General features: G+C 38.8%; 1 protein-coding gene and 1 long non-coding RNA gene across 2 annotated transcripts in view; one reads left to right on the top strand and one right to left on the bottom strand.

Moving 5' to 3' along the window:
- The window catches only part of AS3MT (arsenite methyltransferase), a 33031-nt gene extending 25273 nt beyond the window's left edge, over window positions 1-7758 (top strand). The window contains exon 11 of the mRNA XM_020790906.3: window positions 5364-7758. Within this exon, the coding sequence (XP_020646565.3) occupies window positions 5364-5462 (99 nt within the window). The 3' untranslated portion in view covers window positions 5463-7758. The remainder of the gene's footprint in view (window positions 1-5363) is intronic.
- Window positions 7759-11515: 3757 nt separating this feature from the next.
- On the bottom strand, window positions 11516-18633 carry LOC140705978 (uncharacterized). Its single transcript, XR_012085643.2, has 2 exons — window positions 14683-18633; window positions 11516-13792 (listed from the first exon to the last, which is right to left on the bottom strand). It is a non-coding gene; the product is annotated as an uncharacterized LOC140705978 (long non-coding RNA).

Consider the following 18633-nt stretch of genomic DNA (forward strand, 5'->3'; position numbering starts at 1 on the left):
GTGGCAATAATTGTAGGGATAGTGGAAAGCAATAGGAAAAAAGGAAGGCCTAGCATAAGGTAGATTGGCTCAGTGGAAGAAGCTGCAGCCCTTAACTTGCAAAACCTAAGCTGAACTGTTAATAGTAGGACTTTTGGGATGTCAGTATTTATAGGGTTGCCATAAGGAAAGGACTTGATAGCACATAATAACAGCAATACAGCAAGGACCAGGCTGGATTGCAAGATATCTGTCCCTATCAACAACGGGAAGATTACTATCACTTGAATATGAGAATGACTCTCATGTGAAAGAAAAAGTGGAACTGTAATCAAGAACAAGCAACGAAAGGGCCACAGAATCAGTAATTTTTTTTTTAAAAAAAGTGAGCAACCACACAAATTTGCTGGTGCAAGCAGGTTCCCAGTCTGTAAGTCAAAGCTGAAGAATCTTTTGCCTTATAGATATTTTGTACTACTTATGCTATAATTCCTTATCATTGGCCATACTGACTGGAGAGATGAGAGTCCAAAACATGTGGAGAGGCAAAGGTTCCTTGTCTCTGTTATCAATTGTCAGAGCAATAACCTATTGTCTTCTTAGCCCATTCATTAATAATCTCTGCACTCTTGTGACATGAGTATTATCTTACATTCAAAGATAGGAAATCCAAGGGAGTGAGCAATCCATGGCTGTGGACTTGTGTCAGGAGTTAACCATTTTCTTGGTTGGCAATTTAGCTATAATCCTAGGTCTTTTTCTTCTTTTTACGGTGTATAGAAATACTATTCCTAGGATTGCAGTGGTTGGCCTTGCACTTTTATCTGTTCCTGATCTTTTAATCATGTTCCCTGGCCTTGCATTTAGCTTTCAAGAGCCTAGTAGTACTGTAAGACTTTAATTAAATGCCAAGGGCACTATTTTCTTTCTTTCTCCCCCCCTTAAGGGTTGAATTAGACAATCCATTTATTATAGGATCTTAAACCTAGGAGCCTAAATCCTAAAGAAACTAATCTTTAAAGAACTAAATGACATATGTGAAAAAGATACAGAATTTAATCCTGAGATTGCTTTATCAATATTTGAGAATGTGGAATATGATGACTAAAGAATTGATTACCAATTTATTAACAGCAGGTAGACTAATAAGAGCTAGGCAACGGAAATCAAATCTGAATTTTGAATGGATGAATGGTATAATGAAATATGGAATGTAGCTATAAATGATAAGCTAACTTGTAATTTAAAGGCTAAGAAAGGAGAGTTGAAAAAGAACAATTTTTATGAGATATGGGGCAGATTTTTGGAATATGTGCTAACAAGAGGAAAAGGGAAAGCTCCAAATCAAGAATCAATGCAGTTCTGTAGAAGATGACAATAAAAGAAGAAGACTATTGCAAGGAAGGACTAAGGAAGAAGAAGATTATTGCAAGAGGTCCCATCTATGGTGGTGGGGAACACAGTTAATTTGTATTTTGGTTTATGTACATTATTTTATGTTTACGTTATAGTTAAAATTTAAAAAATTAATTAAAAAAGGATCCTAAACCATAACTGGATGGTTTTGATTGATGTACACATTAAAGAGTCTCACATAAAGTGAATGAGTACATTTACATTAGATTACTAAACAGCTTATTAGCAATTGTGGCTGGGTGTAGATACAGAGTGGTTGTATTTTTGTGCAGTTTTACGCAGATGTACATATAAAGTATAGTCTGGCTTTTGCTGCCCAGGAATTTTTAAAAAATTCATTTTAAAATGTCAGCTAAGGACCAAAATAAGACGTACCGGTAATGGAGATCTTTCCTGGCACTGTTCAGTTTTGATTTTTGAAAATGTTACTGTGTATTGTATAGATAGTCATCCAGATTTGTTGGTTCAGCAGTGCAGAGTCATGTTTTACTTCTTCCCCAGTTCCATTTGCTAGTCCCTAGTTCTCACTTTTTCGATTGCTGTTAGCAAGCTTCATGCCAGCATGCAGTGTCCCTGGCACATGCTAAAACCCTGGCAGGAATTACTGCAACTGATGCCATTAACTTGGAAGATGGTAATGAATGAGAGGGTTGACTGAGTCTGGGTGGCATGCCGTATCTTGTTCATGCCACACACTACAAGTGCTACTCATGACATGTAGGATTGTTGCTGTTAATGTGGTGGTACTAGCAGATGCAGATGAAGAGAACTGTCCTTAAGTGCCAGTACAGTGGTGCCTCACTTAACGATTGCCCCGCATTACGACGAATCTGCTTTACGACGATCTTTTTGCGATCGCAATTGCAATTGCAAAACGATGGTCTAAATGGGGGAATTTCGCTTAGCGATGATCGGCTCCCTGCTTCGGGAAACGATTTTCGCTTTACAACAATAAAAAACAGCTGATCGTCTGGTTTTCAAAATGGCCACCGGGTGCTTAAAATGGCTCCCCACTGTGCTTAGGGACAGATTCCTCGCTATACAGGCAGCGAAAATGGCCGCCATATGGAGGATCTTCGCTGGACAGTGAGTTTTTACCCCATTGGAAAGCACTGAATGGGTTTCAAATGGGGTTTTTAATTTCGCTTTACGATGTTTTCACTTAACGGCAATTTTCCTGGAACGGATTATCGTCGTTAAGCGAGGCGCCACTGTACTAGGCCACCACCATCTGCTTGCAGCATCAACCAAAACTTTCAATAAATGTTTTGCCACCACCATTGATGGCTACAGTTTGGGATAGGTGTATCTAACAAGGTACCACTGCCAAGTACAGTCATACTGTAGGATCTGTGGAGCCAGAGGTCCGATGTTTGATTCCTTGTAGTAGTTCTTGGAAGAAGATTACACAGGCTGCACAGTGCTAGGGTGCCTCCAGAAGGGTGATAAGTCACTTCTGTTTACTTTATGCCTAGAAAACCCTGGGACAAGTTATAAGCCAGAAAGGAAGCACTACTTCCTTCTCAAAGAAAGTGAACATGGAGTTTCATAAAGCTAAGAAAGTAAAGGGCAAGAATGGTTAGGGTGTGACTTTTTTCCCCTTTCATCATATTTGTGAGAGGTGCTTGTTAATCAGTGATGTGAATCGGAGGAAAGGGGTGGTGGTCCATAGAAACTTGGTGTTTTTTTTAGTCCTAAGGTTTCAGTATCCTCTTACTGTTCCTCCACATAATGCTATAGCTTAGAGACAGCCTGTAAAATTGCACAATAGTAATTTCAGATTGTCCCTAACAGAAGGAGTTACCAGTTTTCCACAGTCAGTAATTAACTCAAGTAGTTAAAGTGCCACGCAATGCAAAAGTGGTTATTGATTTTGATGGCTTTTAAAAGGGGGCTGATATCTAAATATTAGATACGGGGAACAACAAATGTGGGAGTTTTGTTATGTTTAGAAATGCCTTCCTGAATCTGGTGCCTTTCAGATGTATTTGGCTACAACTCCCACAAAGTCTCATCCAGTGCAGTTAAACTGGCCAGAATATATATACCCTGCCAAAAATGGTTTTGGTGGCATTCTGCTGCTTGAGACAGTTCCAAGTTCCCAGTCACTATCATACCAATGTTACGTTGTGGTTTTGAAACATGCAACAGCACCACCTACTGTACACACATTTATTTTCCTCTACTGCCGCATTGTGGTTTCTCTTGCTGGTGGTTTCAATGCTATGAATGGCCTCCGGAAATATTAGTGTGAAAAAGTAAAGAGAAACTAACTGACTGCATCTTTACACATACGAAGTATATCAATTGTGAATGAAGAGTTCAGTCATATAAAGTGTTTGAAAGTGACAGCTAGTAGTCATATAGTATCTTTTCAGCATTTCTTTGAATGGTGGAATTTCTTTACTTCCAAGTGTTTGGGGAAGAAATAGTTCGTTCCCAATAGAATTTGATGCAACGAGGAATGTGATGTTTGCTTTTCACAGTTTTGATCAGTACTGGTTTATATAAAGCATTTGCTAGAGGATACTGTATCAGTAAAGCCACATGGTATTTTAGGATAGTATGGTAACATCCAGATGCATTAGACTACAACCCCCTTTATACCTAGCCAGGCCCTTACAGCTGGAACACAAAGAATGGTAGAGAGGAAAGGCCCTATGGGAAGAATAAAGTAAGGATGAAAATATAAGAAGTATTCGCCCTAGCCAGTACATAATCACTTTAATATATTTTGTGTTTAGACATGGTTGTGTCTAAAAAAAGGGAATTTGCTGAAATCATTTTGCTTAGCATATGAAGTCACACTAGAGTAGACCCATTGCATCATTGGGATTTGGTGAGTTAGCTCTTCTGTAAGGTCCACTGATTCATATAGGCCTACTCCAAGTGCAATTTGTAAAGCAAGTGACAACTAGAGTAGGCCTGTTTGAATCAATGGAACTTACAGAGGAGCTGACTTACCAAATTCCCAGTGATTCAGTAGGCCTACTTTAGTGTAACATATTACTCTGTGCAATAGAATTTCAGCCATTGTAACATGACAATAGCAGTAAGAGACAAAAAAAAGTTGTGATTGCATATATGGGATGTAGATATTCCCCAGATTTAAATAATCTAGTTTGCCTGATGTCTTTAGGTGCATTATCTTCTGCTTGACCTGCCTTGAAAGAGTGCTGTAAGGATAAACATTCTCTCTGATTCTATTTTAGGGACAATACCCTGTTTCCCTGAAAATAAGCCCTAGTATGATTTTTCAGGATGCTCGAAATATAAGCCCTAGTTAAGTGAAACCCTGCTCTCCACCATTGTGCAGCATTGTGCAGCAACCAGAAGATGACATGACAGTAAAATAAAACATCCCCTGAAAATAAGCCCTAAAGCGTTTTTGGAGCAAAAATTAATATAAGACTCTGTCTTATTTTTGGGGAAACACAGTAGGAATATTAATAGTTAACCTTACAGAGGATTTTATTTTATTTATTTATTTTATTTATATCCCGCCTATCTGGTCGTGTGAGAACCACTCTAGGCGGCTAACAACATAACACATAATACAATAAATATACATATAAAATAGTTTTACATTACAAACAAACTAAAATAGAATAGAAAAGATGTGGGAAAGGGAAAAGAAAGGACGTCAGGAATTATCTGATGGGAAAGCCTGCCTAAACATCCATGTTTTTAATTGATTCTTGAAAATACCCAGCGAGGGATTTTAATTCGTAGAGCTGTCATAAATTAGAAGGGATTTGATGGCAACAACAACAACAACAGTTTTGATACAAATACACTGTGCCATAAAGATAATAAGTTTCCAGGGCTTTGACTCTTCCATCGTTGCATCGTTTTATTGTTTCAATGCATATTGCTTTCTCCATTTACATTGCGTTTGCAATGAATTTAATATTGTAATTGGAGTCCAACTTCTTCCTCTCTCATTTCGATCCTTTTTTTAAAAATAGGAGAAGATAATTAATCCATTCAGACTGGTAGAAGAGATGGAGGTAAAAGCCCCTGTACAGTCTTCCGTAGGATGCTGTGGGTCCAAAGGATGCTGCTGAAAGTTTAACGTCGACAGACTGATTTTGAATGAACAGTTGATTTGTCAGAAACAGTGAGCAAGAAAATGAGCCATCATTTCTAATAGTTAGTGAATGGGAATGAATCAATGCTTTGCTATGCTAACCTGGGTTTTATTATTTTTAAATTAAACTTTCATTAACATGCATTAGACCAAAGAGCAGTTACAGAGAAAAATAGAACTGAATCATAGATACTGTAATTAAACGCACTAATTTGTTGTTCAAACAATATGTTTTGTTAAGTTTTGGAAGAACATATTTTGAGAATTACAGAATTATATTCACTCATCATTCAAATGGAAATATGTTCAGACAGTTCACTAAGTTTTTGGCGACTGAAACAAGATTCAGATGAGGATATTAGAATTTGTTTTACTATAAGATAATTATAATGCCAGTATTTAAATAGTCTGGTGGTATTTTATTTGTCACTGAACAATGCATACAAGAGTGATTATTAAATTGATCATAATATGATAAAAGTTCTTGGTTTTATGGTATTAGTTAGGAAATGCACACAATTTCACTATACAGTGGTGCCTCGCTTAACGGGCGCCCCATTTAACGATGAAACCGCATAGCGATGAAGATTTTGCGATCGCAAAAGCGATCACATTGCGATGTTCCCTATAGGGAAAAATCGCTTTGCGATGACCGGTTCGCTGTTTCACTTACTGATCATCGCATAGCGATGATTTTCCAACAGCTGATAGGTAGTTTCAAAATAGCCGCCGGGTAAAAAAAATGGCCGCCTGCTGTGTTTAGGGACGGATTCCTCGCTTACCGGGCAGCGAAAATGGCCGCCGTATGGAGGATTTTTGCTTTAAGGTGAGTTTTAAGCCCATAGACATGCATTGAAGGGATTTCAATGCATTCCTATGTGCTTTTAAAAATCGCATAGCGACGAAATCGCTTAGCAGCGATTTTTGCTGCACGGATTAACATCGCTATGCGAGGCACCACTGTCTTTTAAAATGTTTGAATTTTCACCAGAACTAATCTAGAAGTGAAATTGTGGGATACAGTGGTGCCTCGCAAGATGATGTTAATTCGTTCAGCTAAAAAAATGTCTTGCGAAAACATCGTCTTGTGAAAGGCGGTTCCCCATTGGAATGCATTGAAATCTAATGTGTTCCAGTGGAAAAAACATAGTCTTGCGAAAATCGTCCAAAGAAAACATAGTCTTGCGGAACACGATTCCCCATTGGAATGCATTGAAATCTATTTAATGCGTTCCAATGGGGAAAAATCATCGTCTTGCGAAAATTGTCCATAGAAAACATTGTCTTGCAAAGCGCAACAGTGATCGCAAAAACCAATCATCTTGCGGATTAATCATCCCGCGAGGCAATTGTCTTGCGAGGCACCACTGAGCCAACGTATCAAGTGGCAGATAAAGATAATTTGTCTACATATTTGATGTTTAACTTTATGGAAAGTTTAGGGTATTAAAAAAAAAAGTTCTGGAATCCTACTTCAAGTATTGACTGTAGGAAAGGACTGGGCAAGAGCTTGCTTGATGCCAGAACTGATAGAGAAGGCAGCCATGTAAATAGCTCTTCATATATTCTGATCTCTGTGCTTTTATTCAAAAAGTCTCTTTGAAAACATTCCTGCTGGGATATATTCTCTAATTAATTTCAGTATCAAAGATGAACTTTAAAATGAGAATGAAAGTGCTGATGCTTGTGAAAATAGCATTCATTAAAAAGACATGAAATTTTGTTGCAGCTCTCTCAGACCCCTGTTGAGGCTTCTGGAGAGTTTCATCAGGATGACTCTCCGTTCAAAGTCTGCATTTGTAAAAAGGCCATTGTTAAATGCCAAGGTATTTGCTGTATGTCCTGTTTCTGTTACTGCTTGGCATGTCGGTACAGCCCAAAAAGTTAAAAACTTGCATCCTTCCTGGCATTGAAACGAGGTCTTCATTATTTAACATGGTCACAGAGTTTTTGAAATCTGAGGTCTGGTTCACATATGTTTACTTGCAAATGTGAATGTGTCATTTCAGCTGTAAAGTTATAAACAGAACTTTAGCATAGCAAGATATAATTGCGGATGCTATGCTTTTCAGTAAGGACAAGACATTCATCAACTTGCAGCCATCTAGAGTGGAGGGTAATTGAATTTCAAATGATGTACCTTTTTGTATCTGGATCAGACCCTTCTTTTGGAATATATAAACTAATTAAATGTGGTGCTCTTCTAGACTCAGACAAAGATTGTAGGACTTAATTCTGTGACATGAAATACAACTTGCAGCATACTTTTGTAACCTCTGTTCTGTGATGTTGTTTAAATAGTTTTTGTTCTTTTTATAACTGGAAAAAGAACATCAGAAGGTGTTGGAGAGATTGCAAGAGGGGAAGGGAAAAACAGCAGAGTTAGCAACAGTAGATTGTGTACTGCTCAGTAAGATATCTTGTGATATCTCCAAAAATCTGAATAGGTTTGCAGTTCTTTGCTCTTTGGACTCTCTTTGAAATCAAAATAGTTGTTTCTATTTCTCTGGTTCAAGAAGCAATGTTATATAAAGATATGAAATAGCTTTTCAGTTTTTTTATTGAAAAGTATGATTAATAAATTCCTAAATAGTGAATTACAAATTCAGCAACCATATATAACCAATCCAAGAATCAGAGTTGCTAGAATTCTAAATTTAGAAAACATATGTTTCAAATCCAGGAATCAGAGATCCTATGCAAAGCTATATGAGAATGGAAATAATGCACTTATGGATCAGAACGAGCAAGATTCAAAGGAGAAATGTTTGTTTTTTGTACTTAAAGACCTACACCATAGCAAGTGGGACCTGCAGCAACCCACACCAGCAGTATATGCTTGCTTCCTAGCAGTGCACTGCTTCTGTTCAAAATTGTTGCCTGCCTTCCAGGATTCTGTATGTTTAAGTGAAACATTCACTCCTCCTACCCACCCCCATGACTTTTACTTTCTAATTGATACCTAGCATTCCATGACTACTGGGCGTACAGTATTCAGTTATCACTTGGATGTTTCTTGTGTTGTTGTTTTCTCTCATTATGGTTGTTTCTGACGGGGAGCTTGTTTGGGGAGGGCATACTTTGCTAACCTTGTGGTTACTCCAAACACCTTCTTCTGGTTCTTGATGGCTCTCCTTTAGCTCCTCCAGCTCTTTCAAAACTTCCTGCCTTGTAAGTAATTTAGTTTTTCATTTGTATTAGAAGCAATTCAGTGGTTTTTCTGAAGTGGAAGAATCTGCCAACAGGACGCTGTTGTTGCCCAGGAGTCATTTGTTCACAGTTGTTCCATTCTTTATCTGTGTCTCCTTCTGTGTCCCCTGAGGGACACAGAAGGAAACACCCCCCCCCCAAAAGCACACAGTAGCCAGAATCCTATCAGGATTTCACTCCAGAGTAAGTGGGGAAAATTTTGGTGGTGAATTGCAGCGAATTAATAAGGCACCAGTTAACTGCCTGATACCTGAGACACAATTAGACATCTTGCTAATTGCCATATTTTCCATGTATAAAACTATACTCTTGTCTAAAATCTTTAGACTAAAAATTGAGGTTCGTCTTATACACGGAAGTAAGCTGAGGAGAGAACAAAAACAATTGGGAGCGGAAAGGAGGGATCAAAGTGATCCTGCAGCACTTTGATATCTTTCTCCCTACACTTGCTAATCCCCACTTAGATTTCTTAATTTTGGATTAGAAAAGTGGGGGGCGATTTATACATCGGGGTGTCTTATACATGGAAAAATATGGTAGCCACCATGGTATCTACAATTTCATTTACTCTAGAGCTAAATCCTGGTAGGATTCTGGCCACTGGCCAGCATGCATAAGTTATGAGAATAACAGATTCATGCAGGCACAGTGAGTATATATGACATATTGTGGAAGTTAATCTCATAAAAAGGATTGTTGTAATGGCAGCTTAAGTGAAACAAACCTATCTGGGGGTATTTACTTTCTCCACGTTGGTATTTCTACTGTCATTAGTGGAGAAGCCAAACTGAATAGGTGGGAAAGTGTGGGGGGGGGGAAGAGAAGAACTCTGTCTTGTTTTTGTAAAATGTGAGCTGACCAAAATCATTGATTATCCTGCTGTATATCAAAAGTCATAAGTTATATTCTTAAACTACATACAGTTGGTGTGACAATGAAATAAACTACCATATTTTTCTGTTTATAAGACGACCCAAAGTATAAGATGACCCCCCCTTTTCTAACCCCAAATTAGAAAAAGCAGGGATCAAAGGGCTAAACCCCGTGCCTTGGCAAAAGGCAAGGCAAGCGGCTGTCAAAGTAACTGCCGCTTTTCCTCGCCGTTTGAGAAGGCACCAAGCTTAGTAAAAAGGAAGGGGAGCCTTTGTTTCCTTTTTGCTAAACTCCCTGCCTTCTCAAAAGGTGAGGGGCGTGGGGCTTTAGCCCAGCGCATCCTCGCCTTTTGATAAGGCACGGAGTTTAGCAAAAAGGGAGCAATGGCTCCCCTTCCTTTTTGCTAAAGCCCTGTGCCTTCACAAAAGGCAGTGGTAAAGAGCTGCCTTCTGTCAAATTATTTAAGAAAAAAGTGTCATTTTATACATGGAAAAATATGGTACTTATCAAAACTGCAATAGTCTAGAAATATTTTGCAACTGATTCTCCTCACCTAATGTTTTGGAGACGAAATGCTTAAGACAGTCTTTCCTGCCTTTTCATTTTTTCTTCCTCTGGAAAAAGTGCAGCCAATGAAAATTACTGTATAATACTTGGTCTTCCATTAGCTTAAGTAAGGCAGCTGACTAAGATGGTAAGCTACTGGAAAAACAGATATATGGGTGCCACATGGCTTATCTTGCACTCCCTGCACTAGTTAGCTGCCCTACAGTTCTTACATGACTTCTCAAATCTGATATGGCTTTCTTGCTTTGTGTATTTGTGGGATGAGCATGAATGGTCGCTAAAGTTAGAGAAGGATTAGACAGATTCAGAAAGGATAAGCTTATTCAGCCATGATAGTCAGTAGTAGAAACCATCTGAACAGAGATAATATTTCTTTCTAAAATATGGGAAGGGTTAGCATGGTTAGGCGAGTATAACAGATGTAGTTCAAAAAGTAATAGTTCCTCATCTGCAATACTAGATGGTGGAGTAAAGTTGGGGGGGGGGGGGAGTAATCTGCATGATACTGTACTTAAAAGCTTCTGTATAGTAATTGTTGAGCATGGTTGTAGGCACTGCTAGACTAGATAGATCTAATCTGACCTAGCAAGGAGGCCTCTCAGGATTGTTACTTTGGTTTACTTATGATGAAAAAAATACTGAGCTGAAGTTTCCTCTAGTAGTTTGGAAGGTTCCTTTTTTAAAGAAAGTAAATTAATACAATAGCCTTAATTTGTAAGAGTTACCCAGTGCAGTGTAATGGATATAGTGGCAGATTAGGGCTCAGGAGACTTACCTTGAAAGATGCTAGAAGTCAGTTCTGACTTAATGACATGCAAGATAAGATTCCCTAAAAACTGCAGTGCTGAGAAAAAATTTATTGAGAAAAAATTTATTCAAATTGTGGAACTCTCCTCTTACTTGTGGTAAACCAAAATGGGAAAATTATTTTCTTGGACAGTCCTTCACAGAATCACTAACCAACTTGACCACCGATCATGCTACTCAGGAAGTTATAGTACTAAAAATGCTAATTTGCCAAGTTCTACCCTTGAGTGCTGCACTCAAATGTTTTTCAGGCCAGAGCAGGACATGACTTCAGTGCTTTCTAGACTTAGGATACAGCTACCTTGAAAGGCAAATAAAAACTTTAATTGTCTCCTGCATGGTGAAGATAAACAATATGTCTTATTCATGGTAATTCCCAGTATTTAAATTTTAAGACTGCTTTAATCTGGTGAAATCCTTTAGGATACCATGTGCTTAAAAGCTGTTATATGATTTCTGCTGATAAATATTAAATGTCAAATCTCCAGGAAGACAGAAAAATAAAGAAATGTCAAATGAGGAGCAGGGGGTCATATATACAGCAGGAATCCATTGAGACCGAAGCCTCTTAGGTTAATTTTTAATTACTTTATTGCAGCCTCATAAAATATCACGTAAGAAAGCAGGCAACATACTTGATATTTTTGTACAGCAAAATGTTCTGTCTTTAAAAAGCATTATTAAGTAATCCAGCCAGTTTACCTTGTGAAACAGTTTGTTTGCACTGTCCTATATCTGAAGACAATTTAACTCTCTTCAGTCTTGAATTTGCTTTAGCAACAAAGGAAAAAGTTAAATTGAATGGAAGTGGAAAGAAACAATGAAGCTCCACAACAATCAGGAAAGCTTTTGGGTTTCTCACTGGATTGCATTATGACTATTGTATGGGATGCCAAAGCATCAAATAGTGTTGTGTCCACACTATCCATTTTAAGCTGATGGCCAGAAACAGGTGTTAGAGATAGCCCATGAGTGGGAGAGGGAAAATTTTTAACTAATGTGAGTGTTTGACTATCACAGCATAAACTTATTTTCCCTGTGGGATTATGAAAATTAGTTTGTATTATTTGGTGATTGGTCTTCAGGATTCAAGCATGGATTTCTTTGGTTTCATTTGATTTCACAAATATATAACATTTGTGTCTCCCACTTCTCTGTGCTATTAACATGCTTTCAGCTTTCACTCTTAGCTCTCTCAAATATCTGTTTCTGTCCTTAGTTGAAGAAAAAAGGTTCAGGAAGGCACCACCACTGTGTGCTTCCAAAAGGCTCTCCACAAATGTAGTTGTCTTTGTGCCTTTCTTGATTAGACTGCAGCCTGTGGCTGACCTTTGTACAGAAGTACAGCCTTCTCTGCCAAATACAGACAGCCTAACAGTATCACAGCCATTCCTGGAATTTCCTCAGGAGGTTACATCTACCGTATCTTCCCATGTATAAGACACCCCCATGTATAAGATGCCCCCCATTTTTCTAACCCAAAATTTCTTTCCTTACAAGAAAGTGGAGGGGGAAGGCAGGGATCAAAGTGCTTTGATTCCTGCTTTCCCCAGCCACTTTCTTGCGAGGACAGGGCTTTCCCCTCCACTTTCTTTGCAAAAAGCTGCTTTCCCCCTACGTTTTTTGCAAAATAGTTTGTATTATTTTTAAATAAAGCAAATATTATAAAAGTGCCATGAATATCTAGTCCTTACTCTTGTATCCCCCAGACCCTGAAACTGATAATACTGCCTATGAAAGTTCTCACTGCTTAAAGAAATGAGTGTGCAACAGGGACAAACACATTTAATGCTACTGGGTAAAATAATTTGGACTAGCAAACTGCCCTAAATATGATCAGGATTTAAAAATCTAAATACACAGCATAAAGTCCATAAAATCCAACTCTGACATAACTTACATGCTTGAAATGCCTGGGAGCCTGAATTCAGGGGTGAATGTTTTTATATGCCTATAAAGAGAAAAAAAAGGAGGATTATAAAAAATATATATAAATTTACTCAGACTGCAATCCTGTACCCACTTAATTGGGGTGGGGTGGGGTAGGCTGTATTGATGCTAATGGGATTAGTTTCTGGATAAATGCAAGGCTATGCCTTGCTAACCACTGATGTAAAAAGAACCCAATTTTCATCCTGTTGCTGGTGTCTAATGTTGGCAGTAGGGGGAGCTGTACTGCCGTACAAAAGGAACAAGAATAACCACCCCAAATAGTAGCAAGGTAAAACAATTGCAAGCTTTAAATAAGTACATTCCTTTCACCAGATATTTGTGGTATATAATGCTGGCAAATTAGTAAAATTATAATGCTAAGCTGTGATAATATTCTTTCTTGGTGGTATATGGTAACCAAATAGATGTGACTTGCTACGTAGTTTAATGCATACTTATCATGAAGACATCTGGACTTTCTGAGGGCTAAATCTGTTAGTCCTAAATATGTTAGTATGAGCAGACTCACTGAAATAAAGGGGATATTTGTTCAGTGTGATCAATAAGTAAGATTCATTTTGGTTAATACATTCTGGGTAGGAAGTATATTGGATTAAAGTGCTATGTCAATGTAGAGTTAGGTTTGTTGTTGTTTAATCGTTGTGTCCAACTCTTTGTGACCCCATGGACCAGAGCACGCCAGGCCCTCCTGTCTTCCACTGCCTCCCGGAGTTGGGTCAAATTCATGTTGGTAGCCTCAATGTCACTGTCCAACCATCTCGTCCTCTGTCATCCCCTTCTCCTCTTGCCTTCACACTTTCCCAACATCAGGGTCTTTTCCAGGGATTCTTCTCTTCTCATCAGATGGCCAAAGTATTGGAGCCTCAGCTTCAGGTTGGATTATAGCTTCATAAAGAACTGAAAGAGGAATATTCAGTGAGACAGTTCAGATTCCAGGAGAGTAAATGGTACAATTGCAAGCAACAGATTTGATGAATTTCAAATTGCAATCTAAAAAAGATATAGTATGTATTAGTAGAGTCATCTTGCATTAGGAATGCCTACATGAAATATACACTCCTGGTTAGTCCTGGAAATTAGTAGTATTGAAATGTAGGATGGGCTATCAGACACCTATTATCACTCCCCAAATTGATCTACCAAAGAGTATGCTTAACTGAACCCAAAATACATAGGATTGAGCTGTTTTGATTCACAAATAAATAGTATGAATATTATACTGATTTTTCTTAAAGGCTGTTTTCCAAACTCTGTGGAAATGTATCTGTAGCATAAGGTAGTATTTGTAGCTCAGTTTTAAAAGCATCTACTTGGAAGTTAATTCTGTTGTATTCACAGTGACCTCACTTGATATTTTGGGTTGATGTGTGTCCCCCTCCCTAGTGCTTGCACCGTGAGGTGCCCCTAATTAAAAATTTAGCAACTGGATTCAGAGTGTTTCCAGGTTAAAGGACAACCTCAAGAACAAAACAACACAGTACTGTAGTACAGTTGAGAAGTTATTAGAGTATGGACTACCATGACCAGTTTATTTTGTCAAAATCGTGTTAAGAAAAAAATGTATACTTAAGGGCAATGTTTGAGTAATTATGATTCATAGCACGTCATGTGGCCAAATGCCGATTAGGTGTGCAACTATGACCGACAGGAGTCTGATCTCTGTATCTGTAAAAGCCCATCATTAGTAAACCTGCTAAAGCTGGTAAAAGGCACTCTGAGCTACAACTCTGAGGTCACCTTTGTCCAAAGTAACAAAGCTAGATTGCAGAGAACCCCAGGGTACATACTTGCTCTTTCATGGGGTGTGTGATCATATCTAGAACAAGCTGCACTTCCATTTCTCAGACATGAGAACTTGTAGCACCTCCATTTTGTCAGGATTCAAGTTCCATCTACTGCTGTTTATCTAGCCAATTACTGAACCCAGATGTCAGATCGGTACCAGCACAGCTTCTTCTGACTCAGAAAACTGAAACATACAGGGATGGGTGTAATTAGCATACTTCGTTTCAAACCCCTCAGATGAGTCCACTCAGTGGCTTCTCTGTAAATGCTCAAAACAAATGTTGAGAAGGTGTGGAATGGAACTCTACAGGCCTCTGTAACAAATGTCATGGTGTTCAGTGACCCCCATTATCCTCTGAGACAGATAGGAGAAGACTCAGCATTAGCCACAAGCTATTTCTGTTCCCCACCTGGCTCTCACATGGCAAACTCACACTTATGCCATACAAATAATCCCAAGCATTATGGAAAAAAATCTGAAATTACATCACTACACAGAATCCCATTGATGGTTTACACTGGTATGTGTAGTTTTATAAAGCACAACAGTGAACTGTTTCTAGTTAATGAAGCTCTCCTAATATTCTTCATGAATATATATATTCATATATTCTTCACCCCTCTGACTTGTCCTGCAATGAGGAATGCAAACAGCAAGTTAGTAGCTAATTGCAATATGGCAGTGCAATTTACACCACTGTGCTTTTGGTGGTGTAAAATAATTTGGCCATGTTGTTTTTGAAATTACCTCATGGCTCATACTAGAGCTTTTCTATCTTCTCCCCTCCCCTCAATACTTTAGAAGCTATTGTTTGATGTGATATTTATGAATAGTTTGCTAAATTAATTTTTGATTGGTCTTTTTAAAAAAATCTAAATATTTAGATTTTTTAAAATTCTAACCAACTACAACAGCTGTAAACACTCATTCACTTTGAAGCTTTATTATTATTTTCTATTTTTGATTATTATGATGTTTTGTCCCTATTATTATTCCCCCCCCCCCCCGCTGCCTCTCCACAAGGGACTTCTTGGCAGTTTTTGGGGTATGTCACATATGGAAGCACAAATCTTTTTGTCTCTCAGACTACAAGGCATAGTTTGTGTAAACACAATCACTGCTTAGAATGTTGCGTGTGGTGCTGTAGTAGAGCTTCTGACTGGCTCTAGAAAATTATGCAAAACCTAGAGAGTAAGTACTGTACATATATAGAAAGTGGAAACAACATTCTACAAACACTCCCCTATCCCCACTCTCTGTAACAGGGTTGCAGCCTGGGACAAGCCCCATAGGTTTCCAGGCCCCAATAAAGCACACTCTGCCTCCCCACCATATATTGGGACTATAACCAACATAATACAGTGCCCCTACACTCAACTTGTATGGCTAGTCCCACAAGACACCATGATAGGTGATATCAAAAGTCACTGAGAGAAAGGAGAATGAACAGAATTGCACTCCCCTGTCTTTCTCTTTGCGGAAGCATCCACCAATGTGAAAATGTATTAATACATTGTCAGTTAATCTTCTCCAGTTAATTGTTATTAGACAAGATGGACAAGTACGAGGGGGTGCTGATAAGTATTGAGCCTTTCCCAGAAAAAATTGAGCTAGGAAGTTGTAACTGCCACACTATTCTACATATTCCCCAGGAAGTCAGTGCACTTGCGACATCTGTCCTGGAGCTTCTTAAGTCCCTGCAAATAACATTCTTCCAATTGCTGGTGTAACCACTCATTTGCAGCATTAGTTGCCTCCAGAACACTCCCAATCGTTGTCCTTTTAGATGTTTTGGGGGAACAGATAATAGAAGGAGCCAGGTCAGGAGAATAGGGTGGATGGGGCATCACTTGAAAGCCTAAGGAGGTCAGTTTTGCCATTGTTTCACCTGCAGTGTGTGACGAGGCATTGTCATGCAACAGGATGACACCTTTGGAGAGCTTTTCTTGACGTTTTTCATTGATGCTTTGCTTCAACTTCGTCAATAAAGCACAGTAATATTTTGCATTGATGGTGGAACCTTGTTGGAGGTAGTCCACCAGCAGAACTCCCTTCTTATCCCCCCAAAATATTGCCATTTGCTTCTGCACCGACCTTTTCACTCGGAACTTCTTTGACCAGGGGGAACCACTGTGCTTCCATTCCTTAGACTGTTCCTTTGTCTCAGGATCATAACAGTAGACCCATGTCTCGTCACCAGTTACCAGTTTGCCCAGGAAATCTGACACATTTCTTGCAAAATGTTCCAAAACAGCCACCGATTACTCCACATGTTTTCTCTTTTGTTCAGTTTTCAAAAGTTTGGGGACCCACTTTGCTACCAGCTTTCTCATTTTCAAGTCATTGTGGATAATGGCACCAACTCTCTCAAGTGATATTCCCAGATATGTAGCAATACTTTTGGCTGATATTCGGCCGTCCTCCATGATCATGTTATGGATGGCTTTCACATTTGCAGGCACAGAGGCAGAAACAGTCCTTCCACTGGGTTTCTCACTTTCAACACCGAAATGGCCAGTTTTAAAATTGACAACCCAACGTTTAACTGTTGCATATGAAGGGCCACTGTCACCCATAGTTTGTGACATTTCATCATGGATCTGCTTTGCACTTTCCCTTGGAGAAACAGGAACTTGATTATGGTCCTATGCTCTTCCACATTGAACTTTTCTGGAGGTGCTGCCATGTTCACTTTGGACCTGAACATGAAAGATAAGTTAAAATCATAGGTAGTTGATTTTTGCGCCATTGAATACAGACAAATTGGCCAATACACCCTGCAATGTACAGCTTCCTAGCTCGATTTTTTCTGGGAAAGGCTCAATACTTATCAGCACCCCCTCGTATCAAAAATAGCAGTTGTTGACTGAACCCTCTAATACTTTCCCCATGTCCTTAAGCTGCATCAATTAAACTTATCCCACATGACTAGATTTGATAGCGGTCTGCATGGTTCCATATGAACTTTCACAGTCACGTGTTGTTAAGTCACTTCTGACTTATGGAGACCCTTTTGAGGATTTTCTAGGTATAGAATGCTCAGAAGTGGTTTACCATTCCCTTCTTCTGGGAGGGTCCTGGGACTGTGTATCCTCCCCAAGTCCACACAGGCTGGTTGTTCACACAGAACGCCCATTGGGGAACTGAACTCCCAACCTCTGGCTCTGCAGCCAGATGCCTAAACCACTGAGCTATTCGGCCAGCTTACATGAACTCTTATCAAAAGCAAAAAGTAAAACAGGGTGTGCTGCTTATATACAATCCCATAGTGCTTAAACCATTTGATATTAATGTTGATATCAAATTCAAGGTAACTTATTTCTCTCGGTAGGCTTCCAAGGGCTCTCCAAATTTTAATAACCCATTTATGTGCTTGTATTAAGATGAATCAGGAACCAAACTGGACTCATTCAGACAGATTTAGATGTCCAAATTGAAACTGGACTTCTTCCCAAATTCTCTATATAAGGAAGACATGATGGTGAAAAGATAGTGGAAGGGAGGTGTTGTGATTGGCAGATATAGCTTCTAATCATAGTGAATAGTTTCACCAGAGATCTCCAATCCCAGTGGTTTGTGGAGATGTTGAATTTATAGTGTGTCTGGTGAGTGTTTTTTACTAGCTTTTTCTCCGAAAAGCTGCAAGGTCAAAACTATATCAGTTTTTTAAAAAATCCTTTTAAAAAGGTGCAAGTTTCCTAACTCGGGTAGCTTCTGTGCTATATTTTATTGTCATAAGAATTGCACGCTAAACCCCAGTCCTTTTTTGTGTCTCTCCCAAAACAACCACCGCTTTTACACAAGTATCTCTGTCGTTTTCTTAAATGTGGCAGACTTCCTCTCAGAACGGATAGTGATCTTTGCAAGCTTTCATCATCTGCTGAGAAATAAAATTAAGATTAAAAATACTGGAGGCGTCGGTAACAATTTTTGGGGGAAAATGTTCAGAACA

The sequence above is a fragment of the Pogona vitticeps genome, chromosome 3, assembly GCF_051106095.1.
Source record: "Pogona vitticeps strain Pit_001003342236 chromosome 3, PviZW2.1, whole genome shotgun sequence".
Classification (NCBI taxonomy): Eukaryota; Metazoa; Chordata; class Lepidosauria; order Squamata; family Agamidae; genus Pogona; species Pogona vitticeps.